At 41.6% G+C, this 25958-nt stretch overlaps 3 protein-coding genes across 7 annotated transcripts; 1 reads left to right on the top strand and 2 right to left on the bottom strand.

The window, feature by feature from the left end:
• Window positions 1-824: 824 nt before the first annotated feature.
• Window positions 825-15619, bottom strand: si:ch211-203d1.3 (protein phosphatase Slingshot homolog 3). 2 transcript variants are annotated; one of them, XM_061835480.1, is made up of 17 exons: window positions 15478-15619; window positions 14457-14631; window positions 13290-13327; window positions 13038-13209; window positions 12408-12523; window positions 12254-12322; window positions 8626-8691; window positions 7464-7646; window positions 7235-7328; window positions 7035-7163; window positions 5967-6013; window positions 5736-5882; window positions 5384-5584; window positions 3419-3632; window positions 3239-3301; window positions 3044-3136; window positions 825-1898 (listed from the first exon to the last, which is right to left on the bottom strand). In XM_061835480.1, the coding sequence occupies exons 2-17, from the start codon at window positions 14502-14504 to the stop codon at window positions 1761-1763; spliced, it is 1818 nt and encodes a 605-aa protein (XP_061691464.1). In that variant the 5' UTR covers window positions 14505-14631; window positions 15478-15619; the 3' UTR covers window positions 825-1760. The 2 variants fall into 2 exon arrangements, with proteins under 2 accessions (XP_061691464.1, XP_061691465.1); XM_061835481.1 differs by having other exon boundaries at window positions 14457-14592; window positions 15478-15618.
• Window positions 15620-15725: 106 nt separating this feature from the next.
• Window positions 15726-21478, top strand: grhpra (glyoxylate reductase/hydroxypyruvate reductase a). 4 transcript variants are annotated; one of them, XM_061835495.1, is made up of 11 exons: window positions 15726-15857; window positions 16063-16149; window positions 16358-16488; window positions 18242-18312; window positions 18390-18505; window positions 18598-18714; window positions 19284-19372; window positions 19671-19772; window positions 20386-20521; window positions 20826-20956; window positions 21042-21478. In XM_061835495.1, the coding sequence occupies exons 2-11, from the start codon at window positions 16064-16066 to the stop codon at window positions 21161-21163; spliced, it is 1101 nt and encodes a 366-aa protein (XP_061691479.1). In that variant the 5' UTR covers window positions 15726-15857; window position 16063; the 3' UTR covers window positions 21164-21478. The 4 variants fall into 4 exon arrangements, with proteins under 4 accessions (XP_061691479.1, XP_061691478.1, XP_061691480.1 ...); XM_061835494.1 differs by lacking the exon at window positions 15726-15857 and having other exon boundaries at window positions 15885-16149; XM_061835496.1 differs by lacking the exon at window positions 15726-15857 and having other exon boundaries at window positions 15885-16149; window positions 18393-18505.
• Window positions 21479-21591: 113 nt separating this feature from the next.
• Window positions 21592-24838, bottom strand: LOC133508926 (zinc finger and BTB domain-containing protein 5-like). Its single transcript, XM_061835482.1, has one exon. It carries the CDS (start codon window positions 23457-23459, stop codon window positions 21693-21695), a length of 1767 nt encoding a protein of 588 aa, XP_061691466.1. The 5' UTR covers window positions 23460-24838; the 3' UTR covers window positions 21592-21692.
• Window positions 24839-25958: the final 1120 nt, after the last annotated feature.

Consider the following 25958-nt stretch of genomic DNA (forward strand, 5'->3'; position numbering starts at 1 on the left):
AACTGTGAGGCCAACAATTTACAAGCTGATCCACCGTGCCGCCCCAGTTAAAATCGTCAAATTTTTTTTGATCGTGTTGGTCACATTGTACTTATGGTCGCCCTCAAACGGCTGGCTATTATGGTGAAACGACAAATGGATATAAGTCTACACACCCCTTGTTCAAAGTTGTGACATAAAATGAAGAGACAAAGATAAACCATGACATAAGATTTTCCACTTTTAATGTGATCTATAACCTGTACAAGTCTATTGCGGGGGAAAAATGAAATCTTTTAAAGGAAAAATAATTGAAAACATACAATAATGTGGTTGCAAAAATACTGTGTACATGCACTAAAAACTGATTGAGTTTAGTTATAGCACTTCGGAGTGACGGTGTGGCACATCTTGACGTGGCAGTAGTTTAAAATTATGCTATAAAAACATTTATTGCTTTGGCTCAATCTGACAAAGGTACAGAGATTTAAATGTTGCTTGTTTGTACACGGACACGGTACTACTACCCTTTGTGCTGCACTGGCATTCACATATTTGGGATGTCATCGCAAATGTTTTTACTTGTTTAATCTGTTAAGACTTTCTACAGAAACATCACTGGGCAGAAACCGAACTTCAGTCCACTGTGTATGCAGTAAACGGGTGGCTAACGCATGAGGCTCTTGTACTTGTAGTTTACCCAATACGTACAACAGACAATGACCATAAGAAGCCTAATATTAGCTTCATCATATTACACAATTGCTGCTGCATTGTTTTAATGATGACGTAAAATTGTTTTCCCATAGTCCTTCTTTGCGGCCACGCTAAAGGAATAGAAACAATTCTTTGGTCGACATTTATTTTCATGTGCCTGTAAACACAAGTGAGGTGTGTACATTGCAATTAAGTACTGTCAGCAATATTACCCAGTGCTTACAAAATGGAATCATTTTACTTGTTGATACAGCGTGATGTTGGGTCAAGTCGAACTGGTTCCTTTGAAAATAAATAAGGTACGTGCACGCTAAAACTGAAGAGCTGGATCAAAAATAAACAGTGAAGAAAAAATTGAAAAATTAGATCAGCATGTTGGGATCGTGGTTAGGTTATAATAATGAAGCAAAACAAAAAGAACATACTGAATTCCTGAATGATAATTTCGCACAGCCCGGTACAAAAACAGCAGTTTACCCATGCAACAATGTGCAAAAACAATGATACAATTCAAGCATGGAAATCGCTAGAAGGCACTCATACAGCTGTAATAACATAAAATACATAAAATGTACATTTGATAATGACAAAGAATCTCGATTGGATAAATTCCTTGGCACACTGGAATACAGACTTAATGACAAAGAGGCGCGCACCATAAAACTGGCCCTGACGTAGTCCATAAAGTACAGCTTACAAACAAGTACGGTAAAACCTTCAGTAAGAGTTTGTGGGAGTCGCCTGTCACTTCTGATTGGACAAAAACCTTCACTGGGCAACGTGTTGAAAGAATTGCATAGTCGACATCTGGAGTGTTGAAATCTCGTCAAAACACTGGATCAACTCAAACCGGTTCAAATACTGCAGCGAAACAACTTCTCATCAGCTGTGAACACTCAGTTCAATTGCACAACATAGATAATGTAAGAGAGGAGCTTAAACTCGGGCCTTGCCTTGTGTCATAAAATACAACAACCACACTTTCTATGTAATATGAAGTCCTGTTCCTTCAGGTCATTATTATTAAAAAAAAAACAAAAAATTCTTTTCCCTATCTGATTGCTTCAAGGCTTCTCATGAGCAGTGTTAGCCAGACTCCGCGGTTCGGGTGACAGATCCACACAGGCGCTCTGGTGAATCAAACCTTTTCGGCTGTGGCTCCGCTTCTGTTGTCGTGGTGATCGTCGCGGACTCGAAGGCGGCTTTGAAAATGAAAGATAGAAACTGGATGAGGAGCCAAGTTTCATTTTTGAGCAGTATATCACACAAAAGGAGCACATACGGAATACTGTGTCGTATAAATGTAATGCATGCCACCTTTTGACCAAAACTACTGGTGCAATTGTCTACTTGTAGTGTACAATAGAATACAACATCTACATATTATTAATTAGAATCTCAATGTGCACCCTTTTTTCAAGTATGCTGTAGAGACATCATCTTAAATTACATTTCAATTGGTATTGTATTGCTTTATTCAATTGTTATGCACACATACTATCTATAGAAGTTTGATACATGTTCCATCCATAATAATATTCAACATTCTCGACACAGTACTGTTACATAAATCTTTCTCAAACCAGTTTTAAACCTCGTTGGGGACTATTAATGGCTCACGCGTCGCTCGCCATTTGTCGATTTTGTTGCAAGTCTCGGGAGAGAAAAGTATAGAAAATAAAACTGATGATACCTTTTTCCTGATTGAGAATGAATAAAATATTGATCAAACTATCATTAACTCAAAAATTACTTTTCAGCTTTGGAAAGGACGTGGACTCCATGAAATGTCATTATATATTTTATTAGTATAAAACAGTTTTTTAAACGGTTGATTTTATGACTGTGAAACCATACAATTGTTTAATCGCCTCATCAGATTTTACAAATGAGATTTATGAACTAGTTTTGGAATCAGAAATCAAGGCTAATGGGTTTTCACACCTATTGTTTACTTTTGGTAGCACAAAAATATTTATAATATCTCAATGTTATTATTTATGATACATGACAACTTCAAATTTTTGTCCAAATCTTCACAAGAATCACGTAAGTCGACACAAATGAGTTGCCTTTGCAGGCCATATAAAATCCCGTGGCGGGCCGGATTTAGCCCCCGGGGCTTGAGTTTGACACCTGTGCTGTACATGCCCCCCTCCTCATATTTGGCATAGAGTCCTGTTGGTGTATAAGTGGTGCGTTTCCTGCCGTGCGCCGTATTACAAGGCAACAATTTGCATATTTACCCCGTATCTTTCCTAGTGACTGAGAGGCCCCTGCGGACGATTTACACAACCGCGGCAGGCCCATTGAACAATACGCTAACCAGGTCAACGGCACCATTTACCTGATTGCATCCTTTATCCACATCATCAAGTTCGCTAATGGACTGCATGAGGGAAAACAGGTTCATCCGCCCGCTCCGACTGACACTTGTAGCCTTGGGATGAAAAAGGGCGAGAAAGAAAAAAAAAAACAGTTCAGATGAGAGCAAAAAGAATGTCAGTCGTTCTTGTTTTGGACGTGTTGTGTGTGAGTTTACAGTGACGACGACAGGTGGCACTGTGTGCTCGACTTCTTGCTTGGCCTCAGGCTGTGCAAACACCTGAGAAGATAAGTGATTAGGAACATGTTTGCAACCTGAAAGATGTGACAGGGACTTAGTGGACGTCACAGTGCAGTGATAGTGGCCCACTAAATACAGTAATTACTAAAGTATTACCTCTTCCACACACTCGTTCTCATCGCTGCTCTCATTGTTGTCGTCGACCTCGTCAAATCCCTCCTCCTCCTCCTCCTCCTCCTCCTCCTCCTCCTCTTCCTCATCATCAGTGTCCTCCTCGTCGTCGCCCAACTTCTCCCCATCATCCTTCCGCTCAGATTTCTGCCTTTGGTCTTTGGACTTTCGCCTCCACAGTAAACTGTGACGCTGCTGGCTGGAGTGATGAGCATAAAGAGTCCCAAAGTTTAGGAGGCAAATATTTCACAAAGCTGAACAGCAACAGTGAAAATTTAATAATGAATCGACTAAGCGACGATTAATTGAACTAATCAATTTTATCGGCAACTATTTTCAATTTGTCATTTAGAGCCGTTGTTTAACTTAAAAGTCAAAAATCCTGCTTTCAGGTCCTCAACAGTCAACATTCTCTGATTGGTTAACAGTAATCATAAAAATATTTCACAATAAACTAGCCGGCAAAATAAATTAATATCTGATAGTATGATTAATTGATCTTCTTCTTTTTCTTTCGGCTTGTCCCGTTAGGGGTCACCACAGCGTGTCATCTTTTTCCATCTAAGCCTATCTCGTGCACCCTCCTGTCTCACACCCACTGTCCTCATGTCCTCCCTCGCAACATTCATCAACTATTTCTTTGGTCTTCATCTCGCTCTTTTGCCTGGCAGCTCCATCCTCAGCACCCTTCTACCAGTATACTCACTCTCTCGCCTCTAGACATGTCCAAACCATCCAAGTCTGCTCTCTCGAAGCTTGTCTCCAAAACATCCAACTTTGGCTGTCCCTTAATGAGCTCATTTCTAATCCTATCCAACCTGTTCACTCCAAGCGAGAACCTCACCATCTTCATTTCTGGTAACTCAAGTTCTGCTTCCTGTTGTTTCTTCAGTGTCACCGTCTCTAATCCGTACATCATGGCCGGCCTCACCACTGTTTTATAAACTTTGCCCTTCATCCTAGCGGGGACTCTTCTGTCGCATAGAACACCAGACACCTTCCGCCAACTGTTCCATCCGGCTTGGACCTGTTTCCTCACTTCCTTAACACTCACCATTGCTCTGTATTGTTGACCCCAAGTATTTGAAGTCGTCCACCCTCGCTATCTCTTCTCCCTGTAGCCTCACTCTTCCCCCTCCACTTTTCTCATTCACGCACATATATTCTGTTTTACTTCGGCTAATCTTCATTCCTCTCCTTTCCAGTGTGTGCCTCCATCTTTCTAATTGTTCCCCCGCCTTCTCCCTGCTTTCACTGCAGATCACAATATCATCTGCGAACATTATGGTCCAAGGGGATTCTAGTCTAACCTCATCTATCAGGCTATCCATTACTACTGCAAACAGGAAGGAGCTCAACATGGACCCCTGACGCAGTCCCACCTTCACCTTAAATTCTTCTGACACACCTACGGCACACCTCACTGCTGTTCTGCTGCCCTCATACATGTCATGTACTATTCTAACATAAAATGTTAGGGTTAAGATAAGATTAATTGATGGGGGAAAAAAAATCATGGAATAATCCGTTATACTCCATTGGGACAGCCTGAGTGTCCATAAACACTCTTTACAATTAAATAAACTGATTGTAAAAGCAAACGACTGCTAAGTACCTCTAGATGCTTTCCTGTGACTTTCCCAGTTTTTCTGCATCAGTGTTAAACGCCCCTTCTGATCGACCTTTAACATTTGGACATTATGAGACGTCGCCTAGGAAATGACAGACCATCGCGTGCCAATGTGAAACTTTAAAAGAGGAAGTTTTCAGGGGGAAGTGGGAGTGTGTCGCAGAATGTCATCAGCAGGTTGCAACGGAAATACAGAAAGAATGGTAGAGTCAGAGAAAGGCATTGAAGCGGGCATCCTTGGAAATAAAAATAAAATAAAATTGCAGTTCAGCTCCTTGTACACATCAAAGGCTGACTTTCAACAAGACTTAATTTCCGACCTGGCATTGAGGATGCCGTTGTAGGTCTGCAGCTGCTTCATGAAGCCATCATTGGGTTTGACGATGGAGCGCCGATCCCTCACATAGGCCAAGGCCACGTCCAGCGGCCAGCGCTGCTGCTTCATGGCGTAAGCGATCACGGTGGAGGAGGAGCGAGACACTCCCATCTTGCAGTGCACCAACACCGCTTGTCCGCTCTTCCTGCAGCGTGCAAGCCAACAAAAAAAGTCACAAGGAAAGATGAGAGCCATGTTTTTTTTCCCCAGGAAATGTTTGTTCCCCTCCGGTTTTGTTGCTGAAAGGTTATTTGTCGAGAAGCTTAACAAAGTGTTTATTGTGTGCTGCAGACCACCTGGCGGAGTTGATGAAGTTGTACGTGTCGGTCCAGTGCGAGAGCAGATCGGTGCCGTCCACGTCATACACTCTGATGTTCATGTAGGTGAAAGATTCCGGGAAGAAGTTGTCGATCTCCCGCGTCACATTCAGAATGTAGCCAATGCTGCAGCAACAACGCGCACTCGGTGGTGAGAACTTCATCTGGAGGAGATGGCGGACTGGGGAGCTTCAAAGAAAAAGAACTCACTTGTTTTTCTGCAGCTCCTCAAAATTGGCCGCGTTCCACTCCGAACCCTAAAAGCAGAGAAAAAAAAATTGCCATCGTGAAAGTACAGATTACACGTACTGCTTTCATCGGAAAATGCTGATTAGGCCTGTCAGCCTGGCTAACATCTTGCTATATGAGTCAATCATTTATTTTTTATATTTAGTGAAAGGCCAATTTATCTTCTATGCTGACCCAGTTGCACCAAAAACTGCACTAAAAGCGCACCAAAAATGACAGCACAGATATGAGACAATTTGCCCACCAATGGGCGGAGTGCAGTTGAAAAAGGCTAAGAAGAAATATAATTTCACATTCCTGTAGCATAAACTACTTAGACAATAATTACTGAGGAAAGGAAAACAAACGAAAAATGCCGCCAATGATCATCAACGTCTTCTGGAGGAGATGTTGGTTGACCGGTGCCGACTTCGAACTCCTCTCGCGCGAAATGATCTGTTTTTATTCCTTTCTTCCATCTCTTGCTAGTGACCTGACAATGTGTTTTGCGACAACTTTCATCCGCTTTTTTATAACTTTTTGAGCGTCGTAACCCTGCCGCCGCTTCACCGCCTGTCACGACGCGGGGAGGCTCTCAAGGCGGCCTGAATCTCCCTAACCGATATTGATCGGCGCTGATGTACAGTTGATGCCCGAGACGTGACACCAAGAGCATGACCGAGATAAGAAAAGAGGAAGGAGAGCAGGACGACAGGCAAAAAATGTCTGTGCCAGTGTTTTTACCCTTCAACAGTATAACTATTTGCATTAGGCTAGCGTACCATCATAAAGTTATTTGATTTGCTTAAATAAACTGCATGTGATTCTGTTTTATGATATAACTGAGAATGGCAATAAACAGCTTGGAGCCAGCAATGAGGGGGGAAATCAACCAAGCGGTGGCTCATATCTCAAAGGGCTACCAAGTCATGTCACTCATAAATCGAGTTGGATCATTTCTGTGTCACATTTGATGTTCAGAACGTTCTAATAATGGTTTGCAGATCTATTTTAACTCAGCAAAAGGAAATGAAAGTCTCACTCATGCACCAAGTAAAGGTAGTCAAAAATCTTTGAGGGTTTGTCCATCTGAGCCATGGTGACCAGGATCTCATTGTCGATGTACTCCTTGAATGGCCTCATGTCAAAGCCGATTCGGGTCTTCAGGGTTGCATGGACCTAAAACAGGGGAATTTGGGCAGAGATTGTGTCAACTTCTCTCATGATTTTCTTTATTCTTTCTCTCTTACCGACTTAGATGTGAGGTTATCCAGGTCTTCTGTCCTCATGATGTCTCTCAAATGTTCCTTGATGAGCCTTTCTTTAGAGTTTCTCTCTGCAGTACTACACATAAAACACAGATCCCTTGAGACATGTTTTAAAATGCAGATTCCGCATTTTGGATGTATGCATGTCAATTAGAAAAGAAGGCAAAACTGAATTTTGTCCTCCTCCGGGAGTAATTTCCGCCATCCTTACTTATGACTGTCGCTGTCCTTCCTGACCGACTCCAAGTCATTCATGGCCTCCCACTCATTGAGGCACCAGCGGTCCGACTCAACGTGGCGGCGGTAGTGCTGGGCCCACTCCAGCCCGCAGCCCGGGATCACGGCGCCCTTGACGGCCCGCTCGCAACAGCCGTGCAAAGACTGCAGGACTGACCTTGAAGTAGAAGTAACGTAGAGGACAACGGCATTGTTATATTGTTCTTGTGTGAACCACTTTAGGTATGTGATAATGGTGTACGCAAGAAGAAAAAGCAGGGGAATTGGATATCATCACATCTGACTCATATTTTGGACAAAACACTGCCCTCCAAAACTATTGGAATAGCAAATACCAAGTCCTTCGTTTTTGGATGTCGACCGAATACAAGACGAGAAACAACATTTCAGCTATTACTGTATTTCCAGGAATTGAAATCTGGATCTGGCATACATTTAACATGTGAGCAAAAGTAGTGTTCGGCCTCTTGCTGGCTCTCATCTAGGTGTGAATACCTGGAAAAAAAAATCTATCATTCATCTTTTGATGCGAAAAACAGACGTTTTCAGTCTACAGCAAAATTTGCCATAGTTTCAATTCTTTTGGACGGGAGTGCATGTGGATAAAAATCTAAATGCTAACTCGAGCTAAATGTAAACGAACACAATTGCTCAAATGTGGACGGACTATAGACAATGATTACTATATAAGGACAGTACATTTACCATTCTTATTTATTTTTCTTTAAAGACGTGGTTGCTTTATTTGTGTTGTTGGTGTTAAGCACAGTGATATCAGATACTGAATAGCACAATTTGTAGAAATTGAATGGATGGACATGCAGCGTAAATCCAGTCTGGATTTAGGAAGACCATAATTTGTGTTGTGTTTGTGTTGCCATTACAAGAGGCGAGAGAGTGAGTATATTGGTAGAAGGATGCTGAGGATGGAGCTCCCAGGCAAAAGGGCGAGAGGAAGACCAAAGAGAAGGTTTATGGATGTGGTGAGGGAAGACATGAGGGCAGTTGGGGTTCGAGAGGAAGATGCAGGAGATAGGCTAAGATGGCAAAAGATGACACGCTGTGGCGACCCCTAACGGGACAAGCCGAAAGGAAAAGAAGAAGAAGAAGAAGTTTGTGTTGCCATTAGGACTCACCACATGGTCTGCATGGAAACCGGCTTGAAAAGTCTGGTTTCTTCTGCTGATGTGACACTGAAACCACTGCAAAGGAGGAGACAGACATGATCATTATCAAATAAAAAGAGAGATACAGAGGGAGATCGATGGAAAAGGGCAGTGGCACCATGCATCAATTTTCAGCACCACTTATCCTCACTAAGGTCACAAGTGTGCTGGAGCCTATCCAAGTTGACTCTGTGTGAGAGGGAGAGTTCACCCTGAACCAATTGCCCGCCAATCGTAGGGCAGCACATACAAGCAAAGAACCATTCGGGCTCATGTTTGCACCTATGTACAATTTAGACATTCCAATCAAGCTACCATGCATATTTTTGGATGTGGAAGAAATCCTACACAGGCATGGAATGAATAAACAAACTCAGGCGAGGCCGGATTTGAACCTAGGTCCTCCGAAATGTGAGGCAGGTGTGGTGATCAGTCACCCACCATGACACAGCAATACCAACAAAGTTCCAAAAATGGGCTGACTCAAAAAGACAAAATTATTCTGCATTAGTTGGCAATGACTGGCATGACATGAGAGGTGTGAGCAGAGTGTAAAAATGGAATTTGTAACAAGCTCATTTGTACCATCTGAGGTGTGAGCCTGTATGCTGAAGGTAGAATACTTAGTTGTGATACATTAAAAAAAAAACACCTAAGAAAATCGGTTTGGGAGTTAAGGCCAACTTCTTGAACCTCATCTAGAAATTTCTTACACAGGAGTACTTTGAAACAATAACACATGACTTTATCACATCTGGGTTGGATTATAGTAAAGTAATGCACTTTACCAGTACTCCTTTAAATGCCTCATAACTGGAACTCGAAAGAAGGAGCACATACAGTGGGTGCAGAAAGTATTCAGCTAGTTTGGGAGCTTCCACCAAATCATGCAAAACCAATACATAAAAGCATGAATTCCTTTGTTTCACGTGGTTTTAGCAGTGATTTGGCCACAAATGGAGTCGCAGATAAACAGAGACATGATGCGTGGGAAAAAAAAAACATCCAGTCTCTTTCCATACAGCTCTCAGCCACTCCCTCCCTCCATTTTCTCCTCATCCACCCATCTCAGTGGACACATAAGGCGCACCAGGTTAAAAGGCGCACCATCAATTTTCGAGAAATTTAGAGTGTGTTAAGTACGCCTTATCATGTGGAAAATACAGAAGTTGCCAAATAATCTAACACTTGATGAATTCTGCTTCACAATAATAGTAAGAATGACTCCTCCATGAAATGAAATGAATGTGAAGCCGCTAAGAAGGTTTGGGCGAGACGCCAAGAAATCGCCATGCGTCATCAGCAATAGCGAAGCTGTATTACATATTTAAAACGGGAAAGAAGAGCAATCCACTCAGAGGAAAGTTTATTGACATGTCACAGATGAATTAGAAATACAGCCATCTCAACTGCCAGCCAAAAATGACCAACAAGAATACCTTGAAAATTTACTTTCTGGGCATTTTCAATTGAGCTTGCATACCAGATTTTAAAAAAAAAAAAAAAAAAAAAAAAAAAAAAAACATCCAAGATGATCAAAAACAATTTGAAAAAAATCTAATGTTATGGAACCTTTAAAAGTCACGCTAAAACCTATTGTTGTATTCCTTGGCTTTCAACAGGGAATTAGACTTTTGTCCTTGTTTTAGTGTATTAGTGGTCAGTTTTTGTTTTGAAGTTCTTATAGTGTTTTGAAATTATGTTATGTTTTTAACGTCTAGTGTTTTATGTTAGACTTTTATTTTGTGTACAGCACATTGGTTCAACAGAGTTTGTTGTCTATAAATAAAATGGGGTTGAGTTGATTTGATGCTCTCCTCTCAATTTACTCAATAACATGATTGAGATCTGGGGCTGTTTTTTGTGTTGTTGTTTTTAAACACAGAGCTGATATAATCACAGGAAGCCATGATAGAGTCTCTTGTCTGCATGCCAACAAATTTATTGATTGATCGTCTGCCATCTAATGGAAGACCATTTAGTTGTTCTATTTGTCACTTTACATTACCGGCACGAATGAACAAAGATATGAGTGTCTTGCATTTGGACAAATTAAATTGGGTAATTTTCCCCACTGAACCCCTGACGAGCTCTCTCACCACACTGGTGTGCCACAACACTCATGGTTGGAAACCACTGGCATAGACGAGCAGATGTAATAATACCCCTTTATTTATCACAGCATGTGACAAAGGACCAGCTCAAACACAGCAGCGGTGTCATTCAGGAGATTATCACGTACGTCAACCACAACCTTATCCTCAGTTACAGCCAAATGATCTCACATGATACGACTGCGGCTTATGTGAGAGCATGAATAAAGTGATAGGAGCAATTACAATTCATGGAGAATGATTCAGCTCCATAAATAGTAACATTCCTTGTTCACATGTTCTCTGGCCAGAAACTCAGTGAGCTCGGCTGCCACTCTGTGCAGCACATTTCTGCCATTTGTATCGCATAAGCTTTACACAAGTGGGATTTTTGAGGACGACCACAGAGTTAAAAAGAAAAAAAAGTTAACCGATCACAGATCCGATCACAAATGGAGCAATGTGTCTATTTAAATGACTAGTTCATTTACTGTAAATACTTTAGTACTGCATACTGAGTATTTTTAAACGTATTCTCCATTTAAGGTAATGTCAAACCAACATTGCAACATGACAGAAATAATGGGTGCTAACTTATAATGATTGCATTACTTGTAATTAAATTACTTCACACTCTGAAACATTAGAGCATGATTGCACATAATGCCGGTATGTTTGCACACTACAGCTAGTGCTAGCACTAGCTTTCTGAGGGTACATAACACCATCACTTATCACCACTCAAACCATCCTTTAATTATAGTTCTTTCGCGAGCACCAGTGATAACCGCCACACGTTTTCGCCTATTTTGATCTTACAATACACGCGACGTGATGCATTGCTGTTGTCGTCGCGTTGGTAATGAGTGTATCCGGTCACGTTTGAGTTGACAAGATAAAACCCGGTGGTCGTAAAAGACACAATGCGGTGGTATCGGCCTGCAAGATTTTATTGCAGTAGTTTGATATAGTGTGATTATGAAAGATGAAATTTGTCGTTCAAATTTTATGTGTGGTCTGTCTCAGACATGTTGTCTGTCCCACATCGCTGACTTGTTTTTTTTTTAAATAACCTAATTGACCATCAGATATTTACAGTACTACATCAAAAGACAGGCAAAAAGGCTAAAAATGAACTAGCTTTTGGATTCAAATATACTGTCCACAATGGTGAGACGGGGTAAATGTATTTTCACGACCTAATCAATGAACGATGAACATCATAAAATGCTCATTTTTGGCCGATACTGATCAAGACGATCAGATGGGTGTAAAGTCTAGTATTTAGTCCCTTATTGTTACTCTTATTAATTCCAAAAAGGATTGTTACTGTGAGTTCTTATTGACAGTATTTTATAAGTTTGATAACTTACTGAAATGATGGTAAAATATTTATTCAAATATGTTTCATTTTGGGTGAAACTCTACTCATGTTATCAGAAAAATAATCACAATTTAAAAATCGCTTCTATGACCCTAAGGTACAGCAAAAAGGTTCCTCTTACCCGTCTCCGTCCAGATACACTTGCGTGTCGCTCCAGATGGGCAGAACCAAGCCGATGGTGCACTCATCACTGAAAAGAACCAAATAAACAAAATGTTTGGTGACGCCTTTTTTCAAATGGCTATCAGCTTTTCCTCTCTATTGGTTGTACACACCTCTCCTGCTTGGGGAAATCCATACCAAGCAGGATGGTCTCGTCCTTGTTAGCGAGGGTGGAAACGACAATGAGATACCTGACTCGGACTGTGCTGACAGACTCTAACTGCACGGCCTGCATGGAGCAAGGATAAGGCAGGGAGGGGTGGATTACGTACCTCATAAATCTTTGTTTGATTGCACATACAGTTCCAAAAAATCCTGCAGCATTCTTTGGTTAATCGAGAAAAAGGGAAAACAAGCAATGTAGGGTTACACAAGGAGTATGGCTATGCACTGTATCGCCACACAATGTGGTCTTGAAGTTAATATTACTGTGCAAAAAAGAAGGATTCATTTTATTAAAGCAAATTAATCCAAATGTACCGCAAAACAATGGAGCAAATGAATTGTAAAACTGCCCAAGAGGATTTCGAGAACCAAAACAAGAGTTACGAAGCAGTTGTTTTCTACTGTAACATGTTTCAAGCACATGTGACTGACCATGTGCAGCAGTCACTTCATGCTATCCCATGAGTTGACAATAGATGCATTGTGAAGTCACCTATGCAAGACGTTTTTGTCCGGCTAGCTAGACAGCATTCATAAGGAACATTCAATAAATACAACGCGTACACATGAACGCTCACCAGCTTAATGCTATCTTCTGGTCGAAGTAGCTCAACCATGGCGTGGATGTGTCTGTGACGCTTGTCTGGAGCACCGTCTTCTTGTTTCTGGGGAGGCGTCTCCTTGTGAAGCTCCTCGTTGTGGGCCTCATCCAGCAGGAGCATTGCGCCCTTGACAAGGGCAAAACTCTCCCTGAGCAGCAACAAGATACGTACATTATTACACAGGTAGACAAAGGCTCACGTTCGTGAAATCGAAACGATGTGGTGTACCTTTTCTGAAATCTCCCTCTTCTTTGAGTGCTTTCATCCTTCAGAGATCATATATATCACAAGAAAAACATTTAGAGAGGGCTCGGAACTTTTTACGCAAGTGTGATATATTGACATAAGTGTTGGAAGGCTAAATTTACTCTATTTCAAATGCCCTTTAAAGTCGCATTTCTGCTCTAAAGTGGGAGGAAAAAATTTTTTTTTCCTAAAGTGGTGTTTGCAAACGTAAAGGCAATTAGAAGGACATTTAAAACAAAGTTGAATTCTGTCCCCAAAAATTTGGGATATGAACTGCAAGGAAAAAACTGTCGTGTCATTTTCATGTTGCATTGTGGCACAACACTGATAAGGTGCAGTGGAAGCCTGAAGCGAGAGGACGTAGATAGTGACAAATAAGCAGGCGAGGGACACATGGTGTTGGGGATGGATAAAAAAAAGCCTGGTAGTGGAATAGAATATTAGGGAAAAGAGAAATACAATACGAAAATAATACACAAAAGTAACAGCAAAATTTATAAAAGGGGCTTCAGGAGAAGGAAATGCGACACAGCAACATTACCTGTTGCGTAACTGACAAGTCCAGACAGAGTCAAGGAGATTAAAAAACAACAACAATAATAAGAGGAGGACTGGGCTGGAGCTAGGAGATGAACGATGAGTAATTTGAGGAGAAAAAAGGAACAAAGAAGAGAACAAGTTAAGTAGCAGCATGATAAGCATTTACAATAAAATGTGCAGAAATGAGACTTGGACCTGAAGGTTCACTTGACAACATAAATCACATTTGGTTGTTAAGATGAATGATATTTGTTTAAAGATGGATGAATGCAAGAAAGATAAGATAGACTCGAGATAAGAGCTGATGGCACGGTGAGTGTATAAACAGACAGGAAGTGACTCGATTGCGCCATTTCTGCTGTGATGAATATCAACAAGCTTTGTGATGAATTCACAAAATATCTATGGAATGTTTTCTCCGTGAACCTATTCGAGCCAATGAAAACAAAGCGTTGTTATTGGAACTAATATGAGGTCCTGTTGTCCTGGAGCAGACTGATGTTGGTGCTTTAAATCCATGGCTATGTATCACTAACACAGATCTTATGTGAAGGCAAAATGCTAAAAGATTCGTTTGACTGCTGACTACCACGTGTGGTGATGACTCACGGGAACAGCGCTGATGGAGGGGATCCGATGCAGAGTCAACAGAGCCATTGCGAAGAGCAGGTGTCTCTCCAATCAGTGTACTGCTGGGCTGCCGCTGGCAAGCTCAGACAAGTTTTGCAGCTTCCTCGGGCCAAAACTGTCCAGGCACAGGCACCAGTATACAGTAATCTTTCCTCTGATAGGACACACGAGTAAATACTATACATTAGCTGACCCTAAATAATAAAACTGGTTTTCCTCATTTGTGTGCTGTGATGTTGAATAAATATGTGCATGAGTAGTAGTACCATATTTGATTTGTTTGGGTGTAGGGTTGGGCAGTTGTGGCTATTTGTCACAATAGGCACCTAATCATATTTTTTGTCATTTTTTTCCCCTTTTACATTCTGTAAGAACTGCCTGATTTTAACCTTTAATTAGGGACTACATAACAGAGACCTGGTAAATATATTACTGATCGCAGGTAAGAAAGCAATAACCAGGATTTTTTGGTGTAAGGTGGAGCATCCTATAGAATCAATATTTGGTATTTATGGAGGAAATCTAAACAATAGAGACGATGGCGTTTATGAGTTGTACAGGGAAGGCCAAAATTGGGAAAATTGACTACGTTATTTATGAGAACTCACTTAACAATGGACACAAGGATTGCAGAAATGATGCCTGAATTTTTGAGAATGGGACTGCCCACACTGTTGTTGTTTTTTATTGACAGTGTTGTCTTTTCATGTTGTGCTATACAAAAAGAATTTAAAAAATAAATGGATAAAGAAGTGCCAAAGGCATCATTACTCATTCCCATCTTTAGATTGATGTCGAGTAACAATAACTTGTGGATATTTAATATTACAAGTAGTCTTCTATACTGTTAATAGGGCTTTATTATGCATTTTAATAGTACCCTGAGCAACAGTGACCACATATTGTTTTCATGTGGATTTTGGTCGCTTAATCAAAGAAAGTACCAAGAGATGGTTGTGGTTAATTCCCGTCAGACTCGCTCGTAATAAACACTGCATACCTTGTTTATGTTAGCCTGTTGCAGCTAGCTTTAGTCCACGCTTCCAATGAGGGGCTCTGTCAATAACCACAACAAACGGAAAAAAAAAAACATTCGCAGAGAGGTGTCACCGCTAAAGTTTCCAAGACGGGGTCACTGCACCAAATTCTCGTCTGCTACACTCGGGAGCGACTCGGACAGCGGCAGGCGGTCGTGTTTGCTCTCTCTAGCGGTGTAATCTTGCGTACATTTCACCCGTAAAATATCGTGTGGAATCTCCACGGCTACGCAAAAAGAAAAAACAACTGCTGTACATAATGTAATTAATACCGACGACCACGTTTACAAAAGATTAAATTCGATCAATAATAAACATGAACTCAACTTTGTGAAGATTTAAGGTTAGTTCAACGTGTGGTCGCTTTTTAAGAGGCGTTTACTTCCGGGTTGCGGGTGTGAACATTGTTGCATATTGGTTCGTCAGTCTCAGTCATTGTTTGCTGAAATTGGATCAAATAACACACCTGTTGTCTTTATATGTGCGACAGGCGCTATAATTCGCATTTTGGTTAAGCAGGGGCTATAATTCGCATTCTGGTTGAGCAGGATGAAAGCAGTTGAGAAACTTATGAAGGTCTTCGTGACGACTAAACTGCCATCCGAGGGGATGAAGATCTTGTCAACGTCTGGCGTGTACGCATAATTTCAACATTTTATTAATATATATATACCAGGCTGTGCTGCAAAAAAAAAAAAAATGGGAGCTACTGTTGTATACAATAAGGCATGATTACATTCATATACATGTAGATGCATCATCGCTAACTACTCTTTCAGTTTCAGACAGTACAAAAACAATCAACGTGACTCATCATGTCTTCTTGGATTTGAATGGAAACAGGTGTGAAGTGTCTCTTTGGGAATCCGACGAGGCTCTCCCACGAGAAGAGCTTCTCAAAGGTGTGCAGGGAGCCCACGGTCTCCTGTGTCTGCTGTCAGATAAAATCGATGCTGAGGTTTTAGATGCTGCAGGTATTTTTTTTCCCTTCATTTTTAAAGTTAAGCGTTTGTTTAAATTACCCTACACTTCAGTTAACCAGGGTTTTGTGTTGTTAAATGGACACGATTGTAAGTCCCGGAACATTCCCAAAAGTGTGTTGAATGTTTGAAATCAAATATAATGTGAAAGGCTACATTGTCACTGCCCCACTTGCCAAGTGGAAGTGAACTGCCATCAGCAAAAAGTGAAAATGAATACTTGTATCGATACTGTTACTGCACAATTCCACAAAGTTGCACATATATCAGTAGTGTAGTTTTGTAAACTCTTAAGGGGCTTTTCTCGCTGGCTTAGATGTTGCTAAGACGGACAAATCGCGGCAACAATGGGACCAGGGAGACCCAAATATTGCTTGCGGTCCAGGAAGATGTCTATGAGACATCTTCAGATGCGATAACCAACTCACCCAGAAGTCACTGACGTATTAAACATGTCACCCATTCATCCATCCATCCATTATCTAGCGCTTTTTTGGGTCTGGTTGTGGGGGAAGTAGCTTCAGCAGGGATACCCAGACTTCCCTTTCCCCAGCTACTTATTCCAGCTCTTCCGGAGGGATCCCGAGGCCTTCCCAAGCCAGCCGAGAGACATAGTCTCTCCAGTGTGTCCTGGGTCGTCCTCGGAGTCTCTTTCCGGTGGGACGTGCCCGGAACACCTCACCAGGGAGGCGTCCGGGAGGCATCCAAACCAGATGCCCCAGCGACCTCATCTGGCTCCTCTCAATGCAGAGGAGTAGCGGCTCGACACTGAGCTCCTATTGGATGACCGAGCTTCTCTTAAGGGACAGCTCGGACACCCTGCGGAGGAAGCTCATATCGGCTGCGTGTATGCGGGATCTTGTACTTTCGGTCAATAAACGCGTCACGATCTCATCATTTTCTCATAAAATGTAGTTCCAAAGGTGCTATTGAAATGAGAATTACACCAGATGTTGGGATCAACCCAAATAAACCACACATACAAAGAAGTAGAAGTAGACCCAATAAGATCAGAAATAAAGTTGTGTACTATATTGGCAAATAAAACAAAGACATTTTGAACACATCAATGGGTATTTATTTAGTACTTTGTACAAAAGGCTTTGTTTCCAATGACAGCTTCAAGATGCCTTCTGTATGGCGAAACTAGATGCAAGCATTGCTCTGGTAAAATGTTGGCCCATTCCTCCACACAAGCAGTCTTCAAATCTTGAAGGTTCCGTGGGCTTATTTTATGGATATTCATTTTCAGTGCTTTCCATAGATTTTGGTTTGGATTCAATTCAGGGGGTTGGATGGGTCATCTAGCAGCTTTTTTTTTTTCTTTGCAACCAATGGAGAGTTTCCTTGACAGTAAATTTTAGCTCATTATCTTGCTGAAATGTCCACGCTCGTTTCATTTTCATCATCCTTGTAGATGGCAGCAGAATTTTGCCAAAAATATCTCCATACATTTGCCCATTCATTCTTCCTACAATAATGTCAAATTTACCATGACCATTTCCTGAAAAGCTGCCCCACACCATCATGTTCCCACTTTTAAACTTTTTTAGGGTAATGTGCCGTGACATTTCCCCTTCAATTACTGTGTGGATTATGATATCCAAACATTTAATTTTTTATCTCATCAGACCAGACTGTTCTCCCAGTATGCAACTGTCTTGTTCAAATGTTGTTCAGCAAATTTAACATGTTGACATGTTTTTTTTTTTTTTCCCTCGGGCAATGTCGTCTTGGCTGATGAAAGTGCATACAGGCCTGGGGGTGGAGTGCATTCATTACTGTTTTTCCTTTGACAACAGTACCTGCTTACTCCAGGTCTTTTTGAAACTCTCCACAGGTTGTCCTTGGCTTTTGGACAACTGTTTGATTTATTCCTTGCACTCCTCTGTCAGAAGTCCTTGTTATTGAATGCCTCAACTATCAATCTCGCCGCAGGACCCAACTTGAAAGTAATCAGCACCTTTTCTGTGGGATACGACCATTTAGCCCTTGATGAAATCAAGAAACGGTTAGAAACTATCAAGACTAAACACAAATGACTACATATAGAAGGAAACTGTTGATATTGCATATTGTTAGTTTTTCTTTTTTTCTTGACAGTGGTATACGGATTGGCTACACTCCTGATGTCCTGAACGACGCCACCGCTGAACTGACTGTTGCTCTTCTGCTGGCCACAGCTCGCAGACTACCTGAGGCAGTGGAGGAAGTGAAAACGTCTGTCTTACTAAGTTAAACATTTACACTAAAGTGTTTCCAGAGGAAGCAAAAGTAATCACACTCTGTACTTAAATAGAAGTACAGCTCAATCTTTTTTTTTTTTTTTAAAAGACTGGTTAAATTAGAAGTACTGGAATTTAACTACAAAAGTAAAAACAAATACATTTTCACTTTTATACAATAAAAGTTTTGATAATCTGGGACGATGGGGAAAAAATAGTTTGCTTTTGATTAACTTTCATAGTGGATGTAATGAGAAGAAAAACACAATTTAGTTGGCGTTGCCTCAAGCTTTTATGCTAGGCAATGTGCTCCCATAGCTTTGTTAAGGTTGTAAACTAACAAAAAAACGCTCAATTAGCTAATGATCTCCCCGTTGCAATCTGTGGAGATTGAACAAAAGAAACCAGCCTATAAGTAAAGTGTCAAAGTACTCAAGTATAGAAACTTGAAAAATCTGATCTACAGTTACTGTACTTCCCTCCACTGAGTGTTTGCATTAACATTTCAGCAGAACTACCGGTAATTGCCTTAATGTCGCTACATCACCAAATCCTATGTCGCAGTGGTGGCTGGTGTTCCTGGAAACCACTCTGGATGTGTGGATATGGTCTTTCAGCCAGCACCGTTGGAGTCATTGGACTGGGGCGTATTGGTGAGGCTTTCTTCTTTTCGTCACTTATCTTCGATCTCAGGATTGAGTCACAGTTTGTAGCTGGTACACACACAAAGACAGTTGGGCTCTTTTTGTCCAGATCTTGCCCCTTCCCGAACAAGAATGTGGAATGGCAGACTATTTTATGTTTTGTAAGATTATCCTATAAAATCATCTGGAGGCTGATAATTGGGTCTCAGATGGTCGGGGCTCCACAAGCTTAAATATTGAACGTGTACCAGACATATCACTCCGTTTTGACTGTTGCATGCAAGGTCACATGACATTTTATATTCAGGGATGGCCATTGCTCGGCGCCTCATGCCATTTGGAGTGAAACGGTTGCTCTACTCTGGAAGAACAGTCAAAGCTGATGCTGCTGAGCTCAACGGAGAGTTTGGTAAGAAAACAAATGAAACAATGTGATTTGTCAGATGTCACAGTAGTCAGGTTGGTACAATTAACAAGAGTGATTGAACGAGTTCATGATTCCAAAAGCCAACATGAGAACAAATCTGTGATCTGGTGCACAAATGATGCATTATGTCTGCTGGGCCATATATTTGGTGAAATAGCACTCAAGCCATTTGCACCCTTTTCGTAGTGTCGATTACAATCTAATTTTAAATTGGATTACTTGCAAAGTATAGAGAAGTTCAGAATCTAGAAACATTTGAGTAGTGAATGGAGTACTGACTTTTTTATACAGAGCACTGCTGATGACGATGTATTGTACTGTTCCTGCGTAATTTATGTGAAACGATTGTGCTGCTGTCTGAATAAGGAATCCCTCGCTAAAGAAAGTCTGAATCTCAGTGGGAAAATTCTTGGTTCGATAAAGGTTTAAAAAAAAAAAAAAAGCAGATCAGAACAAACTCAAACTGTGAAGGTTTTTTTTGCTTAGGTTCATTACATTGGGTTGTCAACACGATTTACACAAAAAAAAACATATTTATCCACAAAATGTGTGTGACACAAATGAGGCTCTCTACCTTTTTGCTCCTGTGTCCCAGTTCCACTGGACACACTTCTGACCGAGAGTGACTTCATTGTTGTTTCGTGCTCGCTGACGCCAGAGACCCAGGGCCTCTGCAATAAGGCCTTCTTCAGCAAGATGAAGAACACTGCCGTCTTCATCAACTCAAGCAGGTAGAGTCAAAACAAATCATGAGAATGCAACGTTGTTGACCATCTACAGTGACCTCTTAAGTCGAATACATGTGAGGTTGTAAAAGTTGGAACTTGGTTCAAGTTCCTGTTTTAAAAGTCCTCTAAAATCATACAACAGCCATCATGCAAGATCTCAGATTTTTCTCGATCTTAATTAATGTGGGGAAACTATGCAAAAATACATTCAGCATAGATGAGTAGCTTCGTTGCGGACCGCGGATGTTGTACTGTATATTGTCGTATCGATTCAAAAGAATATCCTTCTTGGCCTTTTTTTCTCGAGGGGGGCTGTAGTGAATCAGGAGGATCTGTACGAGGCTCTGACCAATGGACGAATTGCCGCAGCTGGCCTCGATGTGACAACCCCTGAGCCACTTCCGACAAACCACCCGCTTCTCATGCTCAAAAACTGTGGTAAGGAATCTTAAAATTAGATCAGTCTATTGCTGCTTCCTCTTTTGTTCAATTGTTCTTTCGGTCCCTCTCTCGATTTCCACAGTGGTTTTGCCGCACATCGGCAGCGCCACCTCCTCCACACGAGGCGTCATGGCTGCCTTGGCAGCCCGAAACCTGCTGGGGGGTTTACAGGGCACAGAAATGCCCAGTGAACTCACCTTCTAGAAACCGCTTCCCTGGTACCAGGATAATAATATGACATATGATATGAATGTGAAACCAGAGTCAAGAGAACCTGAATTGCGCTCTTTCAGAAATTAAATTTCTTTGAGAATGTTTAAAAACGCATGAACAGCACTTGAGCATCAACTTTTAACAAACTGTTGTTTTCAGACATACCCTACTAAGAATCAGCAATTGGCTATTTGTCTTTTTTAAATGAAAGGCTTCCATTTACAGTATGCAGACTGGTCTACGTTGAATTCAGTTCAATTTGAAATTGTAAAACAGTTCAAAAATAAAAGGTACATTATGTTTACATTTAACGCGTTTTGTGCCTTTTGCAAAGACACTCTTCATTGTTACGGGGTAAAACTATAATTTCATTCAATTCAGAACAGGAAATTTTAATTTTTTTTTTCTTTTCATCCAGAGCACATCTTAAAAAAAAAAAAAAAAAGAATCTGTAAGGGTGAGGGTATGAACTACCCACATACAAAAGTCAAGAATCTGGTCTCGGCAAACTACTGTGGAATCAGTTCAGAATGTTTTGGTCAGGACTCTTGTCCCTCCAGTTCATGCAGGTGGAGTTTTTGGAGTGCTTGTACAGATGCGACGACTGGCTGAAGCGTTTGCCACACTTGAGACAAGGATACGGCTTTTCTCCTGTGTGGACGCGGATATGTTTCTTACAGTCTGCCAAGTTTGTGAATGTCTTGGAGCAGATTTTGCAGGCGTACTTCTTGTCCCCTTCCACTAGAAGCACATTGACCTCTGCCGCTGCTTTTTTGCACTTGGACAACACGTCCTCAGAAGCTCTGGTCAGAGGTGCTTTATCGGTTCCAGGTGCCGCCGTGAGTTCTGCTTCAGATGCCGGAGACGCTTTAGGGGCGATGCGGCGGAAAGTGGTTCCGCTTGATCCGGCGTGTCCTTTCGTGGATCTCGAAGGCTCCAGGCCGAGGAATCCCGTTAGCGAATTGTGTGCAGGCTGGAGGATGAGGGTGTCGCTAAAAGCAGGAGCCTGAGTGGGGAGAAGCTGTTGCAAAGGAACAGAAGTTACTGGGAAAACGAGAGTCGAATCTGAGGCTTGAACAGAAGTGCTTGAGTTTTGACTCAGTAGGCTTGCACCACCTGCAGCCGCATCACTGGCTGCAGCCGCTGCGGTTGCAGCTGCTGTGAGACTTGCGAGACTTTCTTCTTCCTCTAGAGCTTCTACCTCACTGTTATGACCAGGATTCAGGAAGCAGGAGAGGGCCAGTTCAGACAGGTTGTCCATGCACTCATCCTCGCATATGTCGCCACTGTCTTTTTTATGAAGATCTGAGCACTGCTGGGACTGTAAACAGCTGACAACCTCATCTGGCTTCCTTGTAATGTCACCATTTGATTCAGAGGGGTCCTGTGGGAGTGGTGATGGTGAAAGATCGGGAGAGGAGGGAGTCATGTTTTCTTTTTTTATCTCCACTGTCTCCATCTTGGGCTCTCCCTCATCGCTGAGAAAATTATCTGACTGGCTCGGCAGCTGGATCTCCTCGGACTCGGTTGTGGTTATGCCATACTTTTCCTCCACATCATCCAATTGGCCCTCAAAGATGTTTAGAGTCACCTTTAAGCAGTCCGGCAAGATTAATTCCTCTCCTGGCTCCTTGTTGTTGGCTGTGCTTCTGGTAATAGTTAGCGAGCTTTCTGCATCTCCAGACATTTTGCAAGTCCTCTTCCTGTCATTCAGTCTGTCCTCATGGGACTTTCTCTTGTACTTGGAGGAATCTCGACCCGACTGGCTCACCTCCACGCCCTCCTCGTCAAGTAGCTCCACAGATGTGAGCTGGGTTTGAGAGGACGGATGCTCCTGCTCCTGCTGCTGCACTGACCTCCAGCCTTTTGGTGCTGTGGCTGGGAAGTCTTTTCTTGACAGATGGATCTTGCAGGCCTTCACCACAAAGTTGAGATGCAGATGCGAGGCGGCCAGCAACACATCCATCACGTTGGAGGCCCTGAGTGATAGATTGGATGTGTAGATCATGTCTAGCAAGGTGGAGAAGGCATCTGGTGTCACCACCTCCGGGTCCAGCACCATCACGCATGGACCTCCGACTTTATCGATATTTTGTCCATTGGCATCGTCAGTACCGTCACTGGAACTGAGAAGTGCCTTGAAATGGGAGCTGCATGCTGCTAGGATAGCGCGGTGTGCCAGGAATTTGCGAGTTCCCACCTCCACGACACAATCACACATTTGACCATGGAGCCGCTGGGTGTTAAGCTGCTGGAAAATGTGCTGGAAGTGACCTGGAAAGTCCATATTACAGTGTTTCCCCCTGCTATATCTAAAAAAAATAAAATGATGCAGTCTACCTTTGTAAATTGGTTTTTGCAGTATTTTTTACAGTATATAGGAAAGTCTGAATTTCGAGTTATGCACCTTACGTGTAGTACTATGCTATGGGGTATCTTGCAAGGCAACGCTGAGGTCTACTGAATGAAATGCAAGGTAATTAAGAGGAAAATGAAGAGGCAAAGAAGGTCCCCAGAGATGACATATACACCTAAGTATTGGTGTACACTTTGTGTGTTAAAGTAGCTGTTGTTTTAAGGTTGATAATTTATAAATGTAAACAATGTGCACTTTGTTAAAGTAGCAATTGTTCTAAGGTTGATCATTTATACAGGTAAATAATGTGCACTCTGTGTGTTAAAGTAGCAATTGTTTTAAGGTTAATTATTGTAACATCTATGCTAGTTTCAATTATCCCATCTATGGCACCTTGCATTATAAGTTGGTAATAAGATAGCAAACATTAGATGAAATTAGTTTGGTCAAATAATTGGGGGTTTAAGCATAAGATACATAAATATTGTATGTTCTCCATATATGTTGGTGCTATGTGTGTGTGTTTGAAGATTTATAATTACTGTAACGTCGAGGCTAATTCCTTAGGCTGTCACTGGCATGTCTAATTGTCAGTAGTTAAATGAAATTAGATGGTTTCTTGTAACATTTCGGGGTTTAAATATCCATATATGGATATGTTAATGTTTGACACTTGTTTTATGTCAGTTTTACAGTCACTCTATAGCTATCTGTAACTAGGAGTTACTAACGGCAAAGCCAGCGAATAAGAACGGGAACAAAATACTTTTTTTTTTTTTAGTGTTCTAATATGTTTGAATCGGTTTAAAGCTTGCGGGGTGGCTAAGATAGTTTAAAAGGTTTCCTGGTAGGACCTTCTATATTCAGGACTTTGACATATTAGGGTCGGGTCTGGGATGTATCGTCCGTTATAAACGAAGGTTTATAACCCACATTTGCGAGGATGCTACTGGCGTTATCGCAGCAGGTAGAAAGGTACGAAATGTGCAGAAAATGGCTTCAGAGTAACTCCATTCCGACCTCTCAATCGCGTCAGACGTGAACGCTCATTGTCTGTATCCGAGGGTCAAGCAGATGCTGCGTGGAGAAGATACGGGCCTTGAAACACGAACCCACGAATGGATTCGATGCGCCGTTCGACATGTAAATCCGCCGTGCGTCGTTGTTAATTCTCGCTCCGCAAAATGAGGTCCCGAAAAATGCAGGAGATTTCATTGTTTGAGCGTGCACGAAGGACGCTTGGTGAAGCGTTCAAAAATTAATCCATTATGAGTGGCATCTCGCACATTCAAGCAACATCACCATCAAGTGGTCACCGGGGACCACGGCACTATTAGTTCTTTTTCTACACGGAATGTTTTTCCAGACGCACACGAGTGGTGCACGGTACTGCAATGTTTAGATCCATTCCGATAGAAGGTAAATGTCGGATCAATATCGTATCAGATAGAGAACGATACTTTTAACTTGTATTTTTGTGTCTTTTAGATTACAATTTGGCAAAGAATGGGAATAAGTATAAATTGGAAAAATAAGGGTTTCTTTTCAGTTGTTTTCGTGGAAATATAGCAAGCAAATATCCCTTACACTGCACAAGTGTACTAGTTAATTATAAATTGTCACTGAATTATATTGGGTGCATTTTCTTAATTTCAAATAATTACATTATACCAACACATTTCTATTAGATAAATGTATTAAATCAATGTTTAACCATAGTTTTTTTTGTTGGACAATGTAAGAAATTGCCAGGAGCATTCCAAAAAGGATTAATTACAGGCCCGTGTCTGGTTTATGTTATGACATTTGTTAATAATGAATTCATATTTTTCCCACCCCAGCTCACCACTCGGTTGCCCATTTATTTTTTTGTTGGACAATGTAAGAAATTGCCAGGAGCATTCCAAAAAGGATTAATTACAGGCCCCGTGTCTGGTTTATGTTATGACATTTGTTAATAATGAATTCATATTTTTCCCACCCCAGCTCACCACTCGGTTGCCCATTTATGTCATGCTCTATGAAAGAAGCTGGCTTACTAACAGGGAGCATTCTGAATATGTTGGTTGCTGATATGCGCCCACGATCCATGGTGGAAGACAGGGGATTTAGAAAGATGATCTCAACTTTCAACCCCAAGTACAGCATGCCATCATTATCTTATTTCACAAATATAATGGAAAAGAAGCACTAGGAAATGACCGAGAAATTGGAAAATGTCCTTCAGGAGACGGAATGTGTTGCTTTGACCACAGACTGCTGAACGAGTGTGACCACAGAGACCTATCTCGGGGTGACCTGTTACTTTTTGGAAGAAGATTGGGAGATGAAATCGCTCTACCTAACGACGATGCGTCTCTAAGAGAGGCATGCAGCTCCCGACATTGCGGACTGGCTGGAGGAGACCCTTGGTAAATTTCATGTTCCATT

This window comes from Syngnathoides biaculeatus, chromosome 11 (genome assembly GCF_019802595.1).
Source record: "Syngnathoides biaculeatus isolate LvHL_M chromosome 11, ASM1980259v1, whole genome shotgun sequence".
Classification (NCBI taxonomy): domain Eukaryota; kingdom Metazoa; phylum Chordata; class Actinopteri; order Syngnathiformes; family Syngnathidae; genus Syngnathoides; species Syngnathoides biaculeatus.